We start from the raw sequence: 16,443 nt of genomic DNA, 5'->3' as shown, positions 1-16,443 counted from the left end.
CAGCCCTGTCTTTTCTTGGTCACCTGCTTCTTGACACCACCTACCTGTGAAGCTGAGGTGCAGTGGGTTTGCTTTAGATTACGGGCTTCTGCAGGGTACACGGCAGGGCTGATAAGTCCCTCTGTCCTGGTCTTCTATTCTTCCCCAAAGCCCAGGTTAGAACCTTCTCCAAGCCCCTTTCTCCTGTGCTCCTGCCCCCTTTCCGTGGACCGGGCACATGGTAGTGATCACCGCTGCACCCTTCTGTCCCCTCCCTCCCACCTCTCTCCACACACCTTCAGCACCAAGAAGAGGGCCCAGCACATAGGAGAGGCTCAGCAAGTGAAGTGTGTGCCCAATGGATAGATGGACTTTGAATCAGCAATGTAGGTTCAGGGAACCTGAGGCATTCATGCCAAACTAGAAAACTTCCCTATGAGGTGCTGTGGCAGAGGACAGAGTGCAGCCTCTCTGCTTGCTGGATGACCTTGGACAATTCACTGATCTGTGTCAGTTTTCTCCTCTGAAATGGAGAAGCTGCCATTTAACTATGGGGTGGTCACTTCTTCATCCTCAGCAGCATCGTGATGGCGGCAGACACTTATTAAACTTTTTCTATGTGCCAGGCACTGGGTCAAATGCCTAAAATAAGTGAACTGACTTAATCTTAACACTGCCCTATGATGCAGGTAATTCTTATAACTTTGTTTTACAGATGAGGGAATTGAGGCACAGCCCAGGCTCAAGTAACCTGCCCAAAGATTCACAGCCAGTGAGACTGGAACCCAGGTATCTGCTTCTAGAGCCTGTCCTCTTAAAAGCTATACTATTCTAACATTTCTGTGAAGATGAAGTAAATTGCAGTGTTTAGCACTGGCACCAGGCCTGGTCCGCAGTAAGGAGACAGTCCATGCCCGGAGACCTCATGCAGTTCTGCTGGGTTCCCTCCACTCCCTCACCAAGCTGTGAGTGCAGGAATGACTCTGTGACCAGCAGCTGAAGCCAAATAAACTTTATAAGGTAAGGAATTTCAAAACAAAATAGATCAGATTTGCGGCGTATTGACCTTACCTCTCACCTCTGTGCACCTCACCTTCATAGCAACAACCCACCCCACTGTTCACGCGGGCCTCGTGAGTCAGCCTCATGGGTGTTTGACCTGCACAGTTGCCCAGAGTCCCACCCTTAGACAGGCCCTGTGCTTGGTTTAATGCTCTGCTGCTGTCATCTCAAGATTCTCAATAAGGTTTGAACAAGTGGCCCCACCTTTTATGTTGCAAATTATGTAGCTGTTCCTGCCTTGACCTCAGCTGAGCCCCATGAGATGGGTCTGGGGGCCAGGCATGGTGGCTCACGCCTGTAATCCCAGCACTTTGGGAGGCCGAGATGGATGGATCACCTGAAGTCAGGAGTTCGAGGCTAGCCTGGCCAACACAGTGAAGCCCTGTCTCTACTAAAAATACAAAAATTAGCTGGGTGTGGTGGCGAGCACCTGTAATCCCAGCTACTCGGGAGGCTGAGGCAGGAGAATTGCTTGAACTCTGGAGGTGGAGGTTGCAGTGAGCCAAGATTGTGCCATTGCACTCCAGCCTGGGCAATAAGCAAAACTCAATCTCAAAAAAAAAAAAAAACAAAAAAAAAGAGAGAGAGAGAGAGATGGGTCTGGGTCCCTCCTGCCATCAGCCTGTCAAGTTAGGGCTTTACCAATGTCTCTTCTCCCAAATGCTTATGAATCCATCATCATAAGCCAAGCACTGACTGCTTCAGGAGTAAGGCTTTGGTTGGGTTTGACAGAACAAAACCCACTTGAAATACTGGGAGAAAAAGCTTGCCATGGCAGGAAACCTCTAGTGAAAACTTTTGTAAAGAGAAGAAAGCTTTTACGATGTGAATTGTCTCATCCTAATCAATATATTTGTGTTTCTGAAAAATAGGTGTTTGTGGATGGGATATTTTTAAAGCAAGACCCTGATTTATGTTTTTTTTTTTTTTTTTGAGACGGAGTCTCGCTCTGCCGCCCAGGCTGGAGTGCAGTGGCCGGATCTCAGCTCACTGCAAGCTCCGCCCCCCGGGTTCCCGCCATTCTCCTGCCTCAGCCTCCCAAGCAGCTGGGACTACAGGCGCCCGCCATGTCGCCCGGCTAGTTTTTTGTATTTTTTAGTAGAGACGGGGTTTCACCATGTTAGCCAGGATGGTCTCGATCTCCTGACCTCGTGATCCGCCCGTCTCGGCCTCCGAAAGTGCTGGTGATTTATGTTTTAAGAAGGCAAAGAGAATCATTCTTGGTCATGTCCCCATGAGGGAAGGGTGGGCATTTACCTGTCCCAGTGTCTGCACTGTTATCTGCTGCTCCTTTCCCCTCTCTGGGCCTCAGTTTCTCCTTTTAGACATCAAGCGGACTAGGCTAGATTTCCTAGGGGCCTCCCAGCTCTCTCCGTCTCTGTGACCCTGCCCCCATGTGGCCCATGCAAGCCCCTTCAGGAAGCAGCCTGTCTCTTGCCTGTCAGCCACCTGCTGCTTCTTTACATTTTCCATTGGAAACAGAGAGCGGGGAAGTCCGGCAGTACTCCAAAAGATGGCAGGAAAAGCAAACAACCCTGCTGTGGAATGCACAAAGTTCCCCTTCTGCAAACCTCCTTTCCTTATTAGGAACTATAATCCTGCAAAGATAGGTCTTAATCTCTGCAACTCTGGGCACAGTCAGGGAGAGCCTCCTCGCCTCTGGCCTCTGGCGCTCCTCCTTCTTGGCAGCCTATTCATCTGAAATACTCTCCTCGCCCTGCCTGGCTCCTCGCCTGCCCAAGTTCCCCCAGCATTCTCCCTATTAAAGAGCACGTGTCTAGAATAAAAAATGGAATACATACACAGCGTGTTGACAAAGAGGGTGTTCGAATTTTCAGTAATGCTGTTGCTAGGTGGTAGGGTTTTAGAGGATTTTTAAAAACCTTTTTGGGGAAGTTTTTCTTTATTGCTAAAATTTGCATAAGGGATCATGTCTTTTAATTTTTTTTTTTTTTTTTTTGAGATAGGGTCTTGCTCTGTTGCCCAGGTTGGAGTGCAGTAGTCAGCTCACTGCAGCCTCTGCCTCCTGGGCTCATGTGATCCTTCCACCTCAGTCTCCCGAGTAGCTGGAACTGCAGGTGCGTGCCAACACACCTGGCTAATTTTTTGTATTTTGGTAGAGATGGGGTTTCACCATGTTGCCCAGGCTACTCTCAAATTCCTGAGCTTAAGCAATCCTCCTACCTCCGTCTCCCAAAGTGCTGGAATTACAGGCATAAGCCACTGTGCCCAGCCTTGTCTTTATATTTAGAAAATAGTCATTATTATTATTTTTTATTTTTTTGAGACAGGGTCCCGCTCTGTCACCCAGGCTGGAATACAGTGGCATGATCGTGGCTCACTGCAGGCTCAACCTCCCCAGGCTCAGGTGACCCTCCCACCTAAGCCACCTGAGTAGCAGGGACCACAGGTGCATGCCACCATGCCCAGCTACCTTATGTATTTCTTGCAGAGATGGGGTTTTGCCATGTTTCCCAGGCTGGTCTCAAACTCCTGGGCGCAGGCCATCCACTCACTTTGGCCTCCCAAATTGCTGGGAGCACAGGCATGAGCCACTGCGCCCAGCTAGAAAACAGTCATTATTTGTTAAAAAAAAAAATCGGTCAATAAATAATGTTAGTATTAAAACACCTCTTTATCTCCCTGGTCTCCTCTAGTTTTTAACTAATTGATTGATCTGTTTTTCACAAAACTGTAATCAGTCTGGGCAAGTCCTTGGATGCTTTACTTTTTCTTCACTGGATGTATCAAGTACAGACTCTACACATTGATTTTTAATGGTCAAATACTAGTCTTTGGTCATGAATGCAGGTCATTCTAATTTCTTAATTCTCAGCTCATTGCAAAAGAAATTCCCCCAGGGAATCTGATGTAGAGGCCTGTTTGGCTCTGGGGGCAGAAAGTTAGGAGAGCAGAGGGTGCAGAAATGCCTCTTGGACTACACTTTCTCTCTCTCTCTCTGTGTGTGTGTGTGTGTGTGTGTGTGTGTGTGCGTGCGTGCGTGTGTGTGTGTGTGTTTTAAGAAATGGGGGTCTTGCTATATCAGCCAGGCTGGTCTTGAACTCCTGACCTCAAGTGATCCTCCCATCATAGCCTCCTGAGTAGCTGGGACCACAGGTGCGCACTAGTGCACCTGGCTTCTGTGTTGTGTTTCAAGCAGCAGACAGATGCCCCGACTGTATCAGTGGCCAGCTAAGGGGACCACACATCTGCTGATGGAACTACTGACTGCTAGGAAGGGGTTAGTCTTTTATCCATATTAGCCATCTGATACTCTGGTGGGAGAGCTGAGAGGGTTGAGCAGGTCCACAGGAAGAGCTGTGCATCATTTTGTGGACTGGCCGAGGAAGCAGCGACCTGGGGTTTAGTTCTGTTAGTAAAAGTTGAAGGTGGTGGCGGGGCTTGGGAAGGGAGCAGGGATCCTAGGGCTGGAATCAAAGCGCATTTCCAGGCTCAGCAGCAGAGAGGGCAGTGGCAGCCCCGGGTGGGGAAGGCAGAGGTTACTGGATCTGGCTGAGGAGCCCTGCAGCCAGACCCTGGTTTGAGGAGGCCCTGATGCCCCGGTACTGTGACCCCTCCTCAGCTGACTGGGCAGCTGTCACCAGAATAGCTGACCTGCTTCCCTGCCACACACACCTCTCCTCCCTCTTGGCATCTCCCGACCACATACCAGGCTGGGGAGGGACAGCTGACAGCTGTCTGCACCATGGTGGGTGTTGGACAAACAAATAAGCATGAATGGGAAGGCTGTGCTGCTGGGCCCGGTCAGGAAGCGGCAGGAGGAGGAAGCAGAGCAGCCATTGCTGGTTCACTCTGGCTTGAGGGAGGCTAGAGAAGGTATTGTGAAGTAGGATGAGGGAAGGGCACGGAAAAGAGCTGTTGTGGCCTCCCCACAGGCAGTAAGGAAGTACCAAGTCCAGGAAGTAGGGGAGGGAGACAGCAGCGGGAGGAGTGCTCTTAAACAGAGGCAGGCTTAGGATTTCTTCCATATGGAAGTGTGGCCTCCAGCTCTCTGGTACTCTCACTTCCTGCCAGAAACCACATGGCTATTGCTAACTTCAGAAGGTCTCTAAGTACTCACACAACCTACTATCTCCCTTCAGGATCTGGGTTGAGAGTGTGGGGGCTCCACGACCCCATCTTCTCCTTCCCTATAGGGCAAGGAACTGCCCTGATGGCTGGCCTGGGTGTGAGAGAGTAAAGTCACATCGTCCCATGGTGACACAGTCTGTTGCCTTCCCTTCCAACTCCCTGGCCTCTCCATCTCTCACTGGCCTCAGAAAGGAGAACAGGAGGGGCTCTCTGGTACAAAGGTGGAAGTTGCCCAGACAGGGACTGCCCCACAGATGACTAGGCTCCAAAGAGAGGGACAGAGTGGGGCAGAAGATGCCATGAGGGCCACCAGAGAGCCTCTTTTGGGTGCTCCCAGCAGTGGTTCCAGAGTTCTGCATAGCAGAAGCTTAAAAGATACCACCTCCTTGGCGCGAACGTTTTTTTCCAGCACGAGTCTCTGCTGAGAGCCCTGGCTTGGGAGGGGAACTCCCTGACTTCCATCCATGCTGAGAGAGTCAGCCTGGAAAAGCCCCAGAGGGCAGTGGCTCACAGTGGGGGTCCAGGAGCCAAGATGTGGCACAGGATTGATCCAGGCTGACTCTGTGCCACCTGGCCTGGGTCCCTGCCACACACACCCCTCCTCCCTCTTGACACCCCCTGCCCAAGCACCTGCAGCATCAAAACTATCTTCTCCCCATTTCCAAAACTCTGCCCTGGTTCTTGGTCTTTGCTTTAAAAGTAATCTGGTAAACAAGGTAGCATAGTGCCCAAATTACTATGTTCCTCCACCTAAAAGAACTCTCATTTGACAATAAAGTGCCCTTATCACCCAGTTATTCTAGTTCTAGAGTATACATCCAACCGAAATGTACAAATATGTTCACTGAAACACATGAACAGAATGCTTCCAATGGCCAAACTGGAACCTACTCAAAAGCCTATCAAAGCAGAACGGATAAATTAACTGGATTATATTCACACAATGGGGTACTACGTAACACTGAGAATAAACAGTCTACAATGACGCATAGTACTATGAATGAATCTTACAAACAATGTCAAGCAAAAAAAGCCAGGCACTTCTTTCTGTATTATTTCATTGACATTAGCCATGAGGGTAATGGTGACCTCTGGGGGTTGGTAACAGGGAGGGGCACCAGAGGGCTGTGGGGGCCTGGCAGTGCTAGGTTTCTTGATCTGGGTAGAGGTTACACTGGTGAAAACTTAGTGAGCAGTCTAGTCACTGCTCTGTCGCAGACCAGTTGTCCTGGTTTGCCTGGGACTGTTCCCATGTTAGCATCGAAAGTCCTATATTCTGGCAAACTGAGACGGCTGGTCCCCGGCCCGACTGTGGGAAGTGGGCAGCCACATGGGCTTCCTTGGCCCCTGTCACCTCAACGCCACATGAAGATTGAATCCCTGCCATGACCCACTCTTGGGTTTGTTCTGAGGATCAAACAAAGTCCTATGTGAAAATCTGTAGCTTCAGAAGATCCTGATGCCACAGCAGTGGGAAAACCCACTGAAGAATCAAGAGTAAGGCAAGTCTCCATGACGGCTGGAGGGGTACCCTGCGACCAAGCCCGACCACAGGGCAGCTGGGGCTGAACAGAGAGAGCTGACCAAGGACTGCTTCTCAAGGGTCTGCTGTTTTTCCAGGGGCCAGAGGTTAGCACTGCCCAGGCCTGGGGCCACCCTCAAAGGGGCAGGCTGGCCCCGCCCCTACCCTGCTATTCCTTACTTATCTAGGGAGCCAGGAGTCAAGCTTGGTCCAGCTGCTGTCTTCACTTGTCAGTGCCCCTTCTCTAGGAGGGGGCGGAGCAGGGAGACAGGCAAGGCAATGCACACCTGGCCCGGGGTTTTCTGCTGATAAGGGGGAGGCTGTGGTGGTGCGGCTAATTCCAGGCAGGAAAGAGGATAACTGGGCTACAATGCCTGTGGCGCAGGTTCCACTGAGGGAACTGTCCTAACAGGCCACAGTGAGTAAAGCTCCTGAGCACGTGAAAAAGTCACATTGCACAAAAGTCACCCCACTTCTGCTAAAGCTTTTGTAACACTGGCTTCTAAACCTGGCTGTGCATCAGAACCACCCAGAGCCTTTTCTCACATTGGGGTCTGAAGGCCCCAGCGGTCTAAGAAAGTATTCCTAGAGATCTTCCTCATTTTCTTTGAAAATGTTAGATTTTTCCTCTTGTTCTGACAATAAAAACATTATCGAATGAAAGCATACACATCTGCATCTTTGGGGACACCATCCCATAACTGCATGTGGCCACACAGGTTCAGGGGCTGCCACACAAGTTCTGAGGCTAATGACTGTCCGCACCCTGGGGCTTCAGGAACGAAAGCAGCCAGAGCCCACCGAGACAGTGTTCTCCAGCCTTGTTACTCAGAGCGCAGTCATTGAACCAGCACAGTCGCAGACCTAGAGCCTGTTAGAAATGTGGCATCTCAGGTCACCCAGACCTGAACAAAAACTCTGCAATGTAAGGAGCTGCCTAGGTGAGTCAGGCATGTTAATGTTTGTGAAGCACTGGCCTAGATGGCTGACCTCCCCTCTCCTACAGTATTGTTCATTGAAATGGCTTTGGATTTCCCACCTGATTTTTCAGTTCTAATTACTGTGTTACTGTCTTTTGTCTGTTCGTCCCATTGAAGGCTCGATCGTCAATAGTGTTTGTTAATTCATCCATATACTGGACTCAGAGATGAGGCTGGTAGTTGGGGTCCCCATGCCATAAGGATGGAGTGCTATGCCCTGAAGACAATGAGGATGCCCAGAGATACGCCCCTGGCCTCCTGCCCTCCTTCTTTGTGTACCCACACAAGTGAGGTTTTATTATTTGGTGCCAGCCACATTTCCCATCCTTCTGACCAAAGGCCACAGGCTGGCCAGCCTTGGGGACAGTGAGCTCCCAGAATGGGGATCTCGGCATGTGTAGCTACATGATGCTACAGAATATGTAGGCTACTGACTTCCTGGGAGCCCAGGAGCAGGGTGGGCTGCCAGGGATGGGAGGGGAGCCTGCCACCCTCCTGACTCTGGGGTGGGCCCCCCATCATGACAATGGCAGGGCAGTCTGGGGACCCTCCTGTGGAAACCTCAGCCCCCACCCACCGGTCCATCAAGTGGTCCACCGGTCCACCAAGTGCCCCGAGACTCACAGGATGTAGCAGATGACCCCGATGCTCCACATGTCTGTGGCATAGCCGATGGGCTCATAGTTGATCACTTCAGGAGCCACAAACTCCGGGGTGCCAAAGAGGACCTTCAGAGACCCCGCATTCTCTGAAACCAGGATGGAGAGGGATAAATTGCAAGCACATCACGGAGCCCACTTGAGGCCAGCAGCTGCCCGAATCTGTGTGTTGACCCCAACTTGGGAGGGGCCAGACACAGGCTTCGGCACAGAGAACTGGCACAGAGACATCTGACCTCCTTATTAAACAGGTGCATCAACACACCAGTGAAACCAACAAACCGCACACTCACCTGAAATGTCCTGTTCAGGTTGGGCAGGGGGAGAAGAGGCCATTAAAGCACCTGCCCCTGAATGGTCTTTTTGTGAGTCTGTCTCTCTCATGAGTTAGTTCCCCTAGGCAGGGACTGTGACTTATGCTTAATAATAATCTCTAGCACTCACTATGTCCTATGTACCCTGCTGGCAGCTTTACAAGGGTTCTCACCAACCCTAAGGGGTAGGTATAATGTTCGTGCTGCTGAGGAAGTGAGTGAGGCCCAGGGAAGTGCAGTGATTTCCCCACCTGGTTAACAAGTGGTGGTCAGGACTCAAGCCCAGGTAGTCCGACTCCTGAGCCATGCTTACCACTGCTCCTCCCTCCTGCCTCTCCTACTCCTCACACAGCTTCATGGCTGTCCTCCAGGAGCTGTTGGGAGGGTAGCTGGGAGAGGCTTCAACCCCAGGGTGGTACCTCTTGGCCATAAAGGACCAGAGATGCCTGTTAATATGTGCAAAAGGCAGGTACCTATGGTCTCCCTTAACTTCGCAGAGCTCACAGCAAATGTTCTAAAACAAAGCATTTACCAGCCCTCAGATGTGAAAGCTCTGCTCCAATTCCTGCCTCTCAGCCCTTTCTGCTACATTTTAGCCTCTTCCCAGTTCTCTGGTCCTTGGTGGACATGGTGGTTCCCACAATATCCCTCACCAGTGGAACCTGGACCTTGTGTTCCCTGGGCTCTGACACTGCCGACTCCTGAGGACAGCGGCCTCTCTATTCATTTAATTTATTGGTGGTCACTGTTCAAAGGCAGGCCTTGTACACCAGTCACTGCCTCTACCCTGTCCCGTTAGCAGGAGTGAGCAGAGCAGGCACACACACCCAGCGCCGAGGTGTGCTTTTCACCTGACTGCGCTGACCACCAGACCAGTCGTGGTCTATTGGAACCTCGCCCCCCACCTTGCCCCTTTCCTCTTTATGACCAGCACAGCCTCAGCCAGCACTGAGTGTCCTAGGAGACGTTTATTGGGTGGCATTCATTTGGCCCCTCCTTTCTACTCCCTGCAGGGTGGTGAAATAAAGCCAGCTCACCCCAGCCCTAGGGCTCCTTGCTAGCAGGGCAGTGGCTGAGAAGGGAGGATGAAGCTGTTTCCTCAATCACTGGGCCATCAAAGGGCTGCAGAGGCAGGCTGTATGCAGGCGGAATGTGAGCCAGGCAGGCACCTACCAAAATGCTTTCAGGGCTGGCCTTGAGACCCTGACCGCCTCCCCCATGACCTCTCCCCTGGCTAGCCTAAGAGTCAGAGGTGCTGCAGAGCATTCTCAGCAAGGTCTGGGGTCCTTGTTCCAACCCCAGCACATCCCCTGGCTCACAGTGGGACCTCCTGGGCAAAGCTATTGTGAACCCTTGTTTCCCAGTCTGCAAGATGGGGCTCATAAACCCTACCCTGCCTACCTCATGGTGAGAATCACAGGGATTATTTTTCATGTGAAAGTGCTCTAGAAACTGTACAGTATGATGCAGACGTACAGAGCCACCACCACCAAAATGACTTTTGCTGCTAATGGCACCAGAGTGAAAAACAAAAGGGGATGATCATCATCATATGTACACTAACACCTAAGCAGACTTACTATGTGCAAGGCACTCTTCCCATCCCTTTACCTATATTAACACATTTGATACTCCTAACAAATCTGTGAGTTAGGTCCTACTATGATCCCACTTTTCTGATGGGGAATTTGAGGCTTACTGTCACATCCAGTATGTGGTAGGGGCAGGATTCGAACCTGAGAAGTCTTCACGGTCTCGGATTTAACCCCAATATTGTACATTTCCTCTCACACTTAGTGTGAGAGGAAACGGCCACTGCAATACACACTGGTGTCCGTGGGAAATGAGCCTTACCCAGCCTCCTGGCCAGACCAAAGTCGATGAGCTTGATCCTGGTGCCCGTCTTGTTGACACACATGATGTTCTCCGGCTTGAGGTCCAGGTGCACGATGCCCTGCTTGTGGATGTACTCCACCCCCTCCGAAATCTGCCGCATGTACTTGATGCACTCGCGCTCCGTCAGCTCGAAGTCCTCGTCAATGATGCGCTCAAACAGCTCACCTCCTGACACGCTGCGGGAACACGTGCATGGGGCGGTCAGGCCACAAGCTCATGGAGGCCAGGCTGGCAGGGAGACTGGTCAGGGTAGGCTGGGGGTAGGAGAAACTGGCAGGAAAGCCCAGGCAATGGGGGTGATGGGCACTTCCTGAATCCCCCACCCTTCCAACATGGAAGAAGGGTCAGGGCCTCCTGGTTTCCCATCAGGGACCCCTGCCTTGCACCCTCGAAGCTACTGGAGACTCAGGGAAGCATCTACGCTAGGCAGTTTCAGAGTTGGGTGTGAACAGAGAGGTCCAGACATGATCTTCTTAACAAAAAGAGTGACCGCTGAACAGTCTCTTTCCCTCAAATGACCACACATGCCTAAGGGAACATTCTTGTGCCCTAGTGTGTCTTTTAGTCACAGGGAACTCAAGTTCAAAATACTCACAGTTACCACAAGCATTTGTTTTGCATAGCCAGGAACGGAAAAATATCTTCAATCTTCAATAATAAGCCTCAGCAAATTTTCTAAAATTAGTTGGCTATAACCCATTATACCCACAGCTGTGAAAGATCTGCTTACTCTGGCTAGGTCTCTAGTATTGGTTTACTCCCTGAAGTCATAATTAACTGGTCTCCCCTGGACTTCATCCTTGCCCCAGCTGTGTAATCCTTTCTACCGGGATAGGCTTTGGATCCTGGCTATGTCTAGTCAACTTGGCTTCTGCAGCCACAGGCATGCATCCTCTGCTAGGGACTGCCCCAGGGTCTCAGCCATCAGCATATCGCCCTTCAGTGCAAATGCACGGCCTGCCGCCTGAGTTGCACAAGTCCTCTCTGTTCCCCTGTCCTAGCCCTCTGTCCCACCTTTCTTGGTCTCTGCTTAGCAAGTTTAAAGCATCTCTCTGGTAACTTATGCAGCACCCAGATATCAGTAAGCTCACTTTTTCTTTTTTTCTTTTTCAATTTTTTTTTTTTGGTAGAGACGAGTTCAAAGTTATGTTGACCTATGATCACACAACTGCACTCATGCCTGGGTGACAGAGTATGACCCGGTCTCAAAAGCGAAAGAAAGGAAAGGAAGGAGGAGAGGAGGGGAGCCCAGGCTGGTCTGGAACTCCTGGCCTCCACAGATTATCCCACCTCAGCCTCCCAAAGTGCTGGGATTACAGGCATAAGCCATCATGTCTGGCTTATAACCAACCTTCCCTCCTTCCTTCCTTCCTTCCTGCCTGCCTGCCTTCCTCTGTTCCTCCCTCCCTCCCTTCCCTCCCTCCTTCCCTCCTTCCCCCCTCCCCTTCCCTTCCTTCCCTTTCCTTCATTTTTGAGACAGGGTCTTGCTCTGTCACCCAGGCTTGAGTGCAGTTCTGTGATCATAGCTCAACATAACTTTGAACTCCTGGGATCAAGTCATCCTGTTGCCTCAGCCTCCCAAGTAGCTAGGACTACAGGTATGTGCCACTGCACTTGGCTTATTTTTTAAATGTTTTGTAGAAACAGGGTCTCGCTCTGTCACCCAGGCCTAAGCTCATGTTTCTACAGTGGTCTGTAGGTCCACCAGTTGAACAAGGCCGGGTGGGTTCTGGGCCTGTCCTCTTGCAAGGGTATTTCCTCTCCTACAGAGAGTCCTCATGAACAGGAAAGGAGCTGAGTTTGAATCCTGCTGCTGCCTTTTATGAGCTGTGTGACATTGGGCAAGTTGCTTAACCTTTCTGAGTCCCAGTTTCCTTATCTATCCCTGCCTCATAGTTTTTAGGAATGTAGGAGCCTTTGTAAAGTATCATGTCTAACACATAGAAGGTGCTCAACACTTCTTACTTATTGTCTGATAAGCTGTGGTGGGCTAGGTGGATCTTGTCACTGACCCCTGCAGGAGAGAGATAGGGATGCACTGTGGGGCCCAGCATACCACAGCTTCTGCCACGTGACACACACACTCACTTCTGGAAGGGCTGAGCTGGAGAAGGTCAGTCTGTGCCAGTGACAGTTGGAGGGAGCTAGAATTGACACTTTAAAACCCATCTGAGAAGGAGGTCCCCAAATGGCCAGCAGGTGGTGCTCTTGTCCTCATGCCCTCCATTTCAACTGCTCTCTACCAGGGCTCCAAGTCAAACTCTCATCTACATTCTTAGGTCTCAGCCAGTTCTTAACATCTCGGTGCTTCATTTTCCTCATTTGTAAGATGCAGATTAAAAACAGCCCCACCTCACAGGGTGGCTCCAAAGACTAAATGAGTCAACACAGGTAAAGTGCTTGGAAGTATCTGGCACACAGTCAATGCTCAATATCAATGATCAATTTTCTATGTAAAGAATCACTTGGGGCTCTTATTAAAAATACAAATTCCCAAGCTCTTCCTCCGGAGATTTTGATTTAGAAAGTCTTAGGAGAGATCTAGGGATCTATATTTGTAATAATTACTCCAGGTCATCCTTATGATCAGACAAGTTTGAGAAATACTGGCTTACTCAACTACCACTCCTGGGAGACCAGCTGAAATTCACGCCCTCTGAAAAAGTCACTCCCCATTTCCTCACATGGAATGATCTTTCCCTCACTGGGCATCCATGGCCTTATGTCCACAGCCTTGTCTCTGCACTTTCCATGGCCTTATGTCCACGGCCTTGTCTCTGCACTTTCCATGGCCTTATGTCCGTGGCCTCGTCTCTGCACTTTCTGTGTCAAGTTGGCTTTGCCTTGAAGTTCTGAACACATCACAGGTGGCGGGCTCATCTCTAGACCCTTACTTGCCTCCAACTATATTTGGCACAGACAAGGTGCTCCAAAATGTTTACATTTAAATTTTAAATATTCTGAGAAAGCAAGCAACCATTGTTTTCAATGCCCTCGGGAATGTCTGAGGCAATGAGTGGTGGGAATCTGAGGCATGGAGATAATCCCTGCTACATTTCTGGAGGAAACCTATTCAATATAAATTCAAATAGGTTCAATCCTATTCAGACATAATATATTTTGAAAACTGTTCCTATGGTTCAACTTTCTAAGACGGAAGGGGTTAAACAGGCAAGATTAATGGTTCTGTGGGTTTCTTTTCAAATTACTCAATGCTATGGGTGGAAAACATTGGTTTGATAGACAGAAACTGCCACCCACAGAAATGGGATGCCAAGGGCCAAGATTAGGCTTAATAAATTAATGGTGAGTGAGCGAATGACTAAATAAATAAGTGATCCCTATCCTAAGGAATCAGATTCATCCCCCAAACCCTAGACCTTGGCTCATAGGAAGCAAGAAGGAATGGTGCTGTCAGGGGACTCGAGACCCTCTGCTCCTTGCCCCATGGCAGCCAGCTGGAATGTTCTTTGATAAATTTTGCTAATAGTAGCACAAACATGAGATGAGCCATGGATGACACAGCTTAAACTTCACATCGTCTTCAATGCTCAGGGTTCCGCCACCACCTGGAATGTCCCAAGCACTTCCAAAAGGACAAGCCCAAGTAGGTCAGGGGTCTGAAAGAACCGCTGTGTCAGACCAACTGCTATATGGTGGGGGCTCATCCAGTAATCAGAAGTCAGAAATCTGAAGACACATTCATTACTATTTCCCACTAGATCTGAGGCAACAGAACTTAAGGCTGGGACCCTGGAATACTTTTCCATTTTTCTATCCCCAGGCATCATCCTTCTTTTAATCTCAGTTTCTCCATCCAACAAGGGTAGCACATTGCACTGGTGAAAATCATCCTTTCCCTTCTCAGTGGTCAAGTCTTAGAGTGTTTAAGCTGGAAGGGATGTATAGATGGAGTATGAACCTGTTTCCTCCTTCTTTGGTTGACTGAGTTCTTACCAAGTTCCTACTCTTGGCGACCTGGCCATGGTCCCAAGTGCAGGCAAATCTTCTGGTATCTGGGCATGGAAGACCTGCTCCTGTCCACGGGGGAGGCATGGGGTAGAGGGATGAAAGCCAGACCAGCTGAAGTTTTCTTACATTTTCTCTTTGCTTTTTCCATCCAGCTTGCCAACTTCCAATTCCAAGCTAAGTATGGTATTCTGCCCACTGGTGCTGCTGCCCAGCCTTCCCCAGGCCCTGTGACTCCTGCACCCTCTCAAGAACCTGCTCAAGGTTTAACTTCTAAAGACAGGACATTTCTCCACATGTCCTCACATGCCCATACTGCCTAGACTAAGCAACGTGTTCTAGAATAAATGTGAAAAGGTGCAGCCCACGGGGCTATTGTGAGGGTATAAAGAATGAGGCCACAGACATGGGCTACGTATTTCCTGAAAATGGGCAGGCACGTTTGAATTTGGGGCTGAATGTAGATTTTAAGATACGAATGGAAATTCTTCACCACATCTTTTATAGTTCCACAAAATAGTAGAATTTTATAACCAAAAGGGGTGTCTTGAGATTGACTGTTCCAATCCAAGTACTTCTTTGTGCTGGTAGGATTTGACAATTGTAAAATCATGACTCAACAGTAGCAGAAACTGAAGCCAGGCTTCCTGAATACTAGGGAGGATTTGTTCCACAACACCTTGTTGGAAGTTAAATGCTCAAAAAGTACTTTTAAATGGAAAGAAACCAGGATACAAAAAAAGTCAATGTATCATACTACTAACAATAACTCCCCATTATAGAGTACTGTGCCCTATATGCATTATTGCATTGAATCCCACAGTGTTCATGAAGGCGGGCATCATATCTACATTTATGGATAATACAACTAGGGATTGGTACAATAGAATAACTTACTCAAGGTCAAATAACAAGTTAGAAGTAGAGCAGGGATTTGAAGTGAGGTTCATCTGACTCAAGCCTACACTCATAACTACTGTTGCCTTTCCTAAGGAACACATACTGAAAGGAAATACTTGTGTGCCAGAATGTTAATGGCATGAGGGGAGAGAGAAGACTAATACTCCACTCATATCTACAGCTTGGGGATGTATTACTGGCTTCAACTTTCCTGGGAAAGAATTCCAAGATGCTGATAGAGCCCCCACCAAAGGACAGAGACCCCCAAAGTTCAGGATGAGCATTTCAAGGATATTGAAAGCAATTTCACAATATCTCTAAAGACTTCAAATGTGCATACCCTTTAATCCAACTCTCCCTCACTTCTGGGAGTTTATCCTACAGATATTCACAGGCATGAGTGAAAAGATGTGGGTACAAGGTTACAAACAATGCTTGTTTGTAAAAGCAAAAGGCTGGAAATCGCCCAATCCCAATCTCTTATCAAAAGAAGGCTGCTGAAATAAATTGTGATTTTCTACACAACAAAAGCCCACAGAGCTGTGAGAATGAGGAAGCTCACTCGGTAGTGAGATGGGACTAACTCCCATACCAATTCACTGAAAAAGCAAAGTAGGCTGGGTGCGGTGGCTCACGCCTGTAATCCCAGCACTTTGGGAGGCTGAGGCAGATGGATCATTTGAGCCCAAGAGTTCGAGACCAGCCTGGGCAACATGGTGAAACCCCATCTGTACAAAAATACAAAAATTAGTTGGGCAAGGTGGTGTGAGCCTGTGGTGAGGTGGGAGGATCGCTTGAACCTGGGAGGTGGAGGTTGTAATAAGCCGAGACGGCACCACTGCACTCCAGCCTCGGCGACAGAGTGAGACTCTGTCTCAAACAACAATAACAACAAACAAACCAAACCAAACTAAAAAAGCAAAGTATATGATAGTGAGTATAAAAAGTTACTTTTTGTGTTAAAAGGCAAGAAAATAAGAATATGTGTGTGTGTGTGTTTATACACTTCTGTTTTCTTTTTTTTTTTTTTTTGAGACGGAGTCTTGCTCTGTCGCCCAGGCTGGAGTGCG

The 16,443-nt window shown here is 49.2% G+C and overlaps 1 protein-coding gene and 1 long non-coding RNA gene across 2 annotated transcripts in view; one reads left to right on the top strand and one right to left on the bottom strand.

The window, feature by feature from the left end:
• MYLK (myosin light chain kinase) overlaps positions 1–16,443 on the bottom strand; it is a 189,347-nt gene that overhangs the window by 16,319 nt on the left and 156,585 nt on the right. Inside the window, 2 exon segments of the mRNA XM_033211001.1 lie at positions 8,260–8,383; positions 10,463–10,680. Coding sequence (XP_033066892.1) covers positions 8,260–8,383; positions 10,463–10,680 — 342 coding nt within the window.
• LOC117083399 lies at positions 693–14,835 on the top strand. Its single transcript, XR_004437067.1, has 2 exons — positions 693–768; positions 14,629–14,835. It is a non-coding gene; the product is annotated as an uncharacterized LOC117083399 (long non-coding RNA).

The sequence above is a fragment of the Trachypithecus francoisi genome, unplaced genomic scaffold (assembly GCF_009764315.1).
Source record: "Trachypithecus francoisi isolate TF-2019V2 unplaced genomic scaffold, Tfra_2.0 Lachesis_group0, whole genome shotgun sequence".
Lineage (NCBI taxonomy): Eukaryota > Metazoa > Chordata > Mammalia > Primates > Cercopithecidae > Trachypithecus > Trachypithecus francoisi.
Note: the sequence above shows the minus strand (reverse complement) of the source record. Positions and strands in the feature narration are given on the sequence as shown.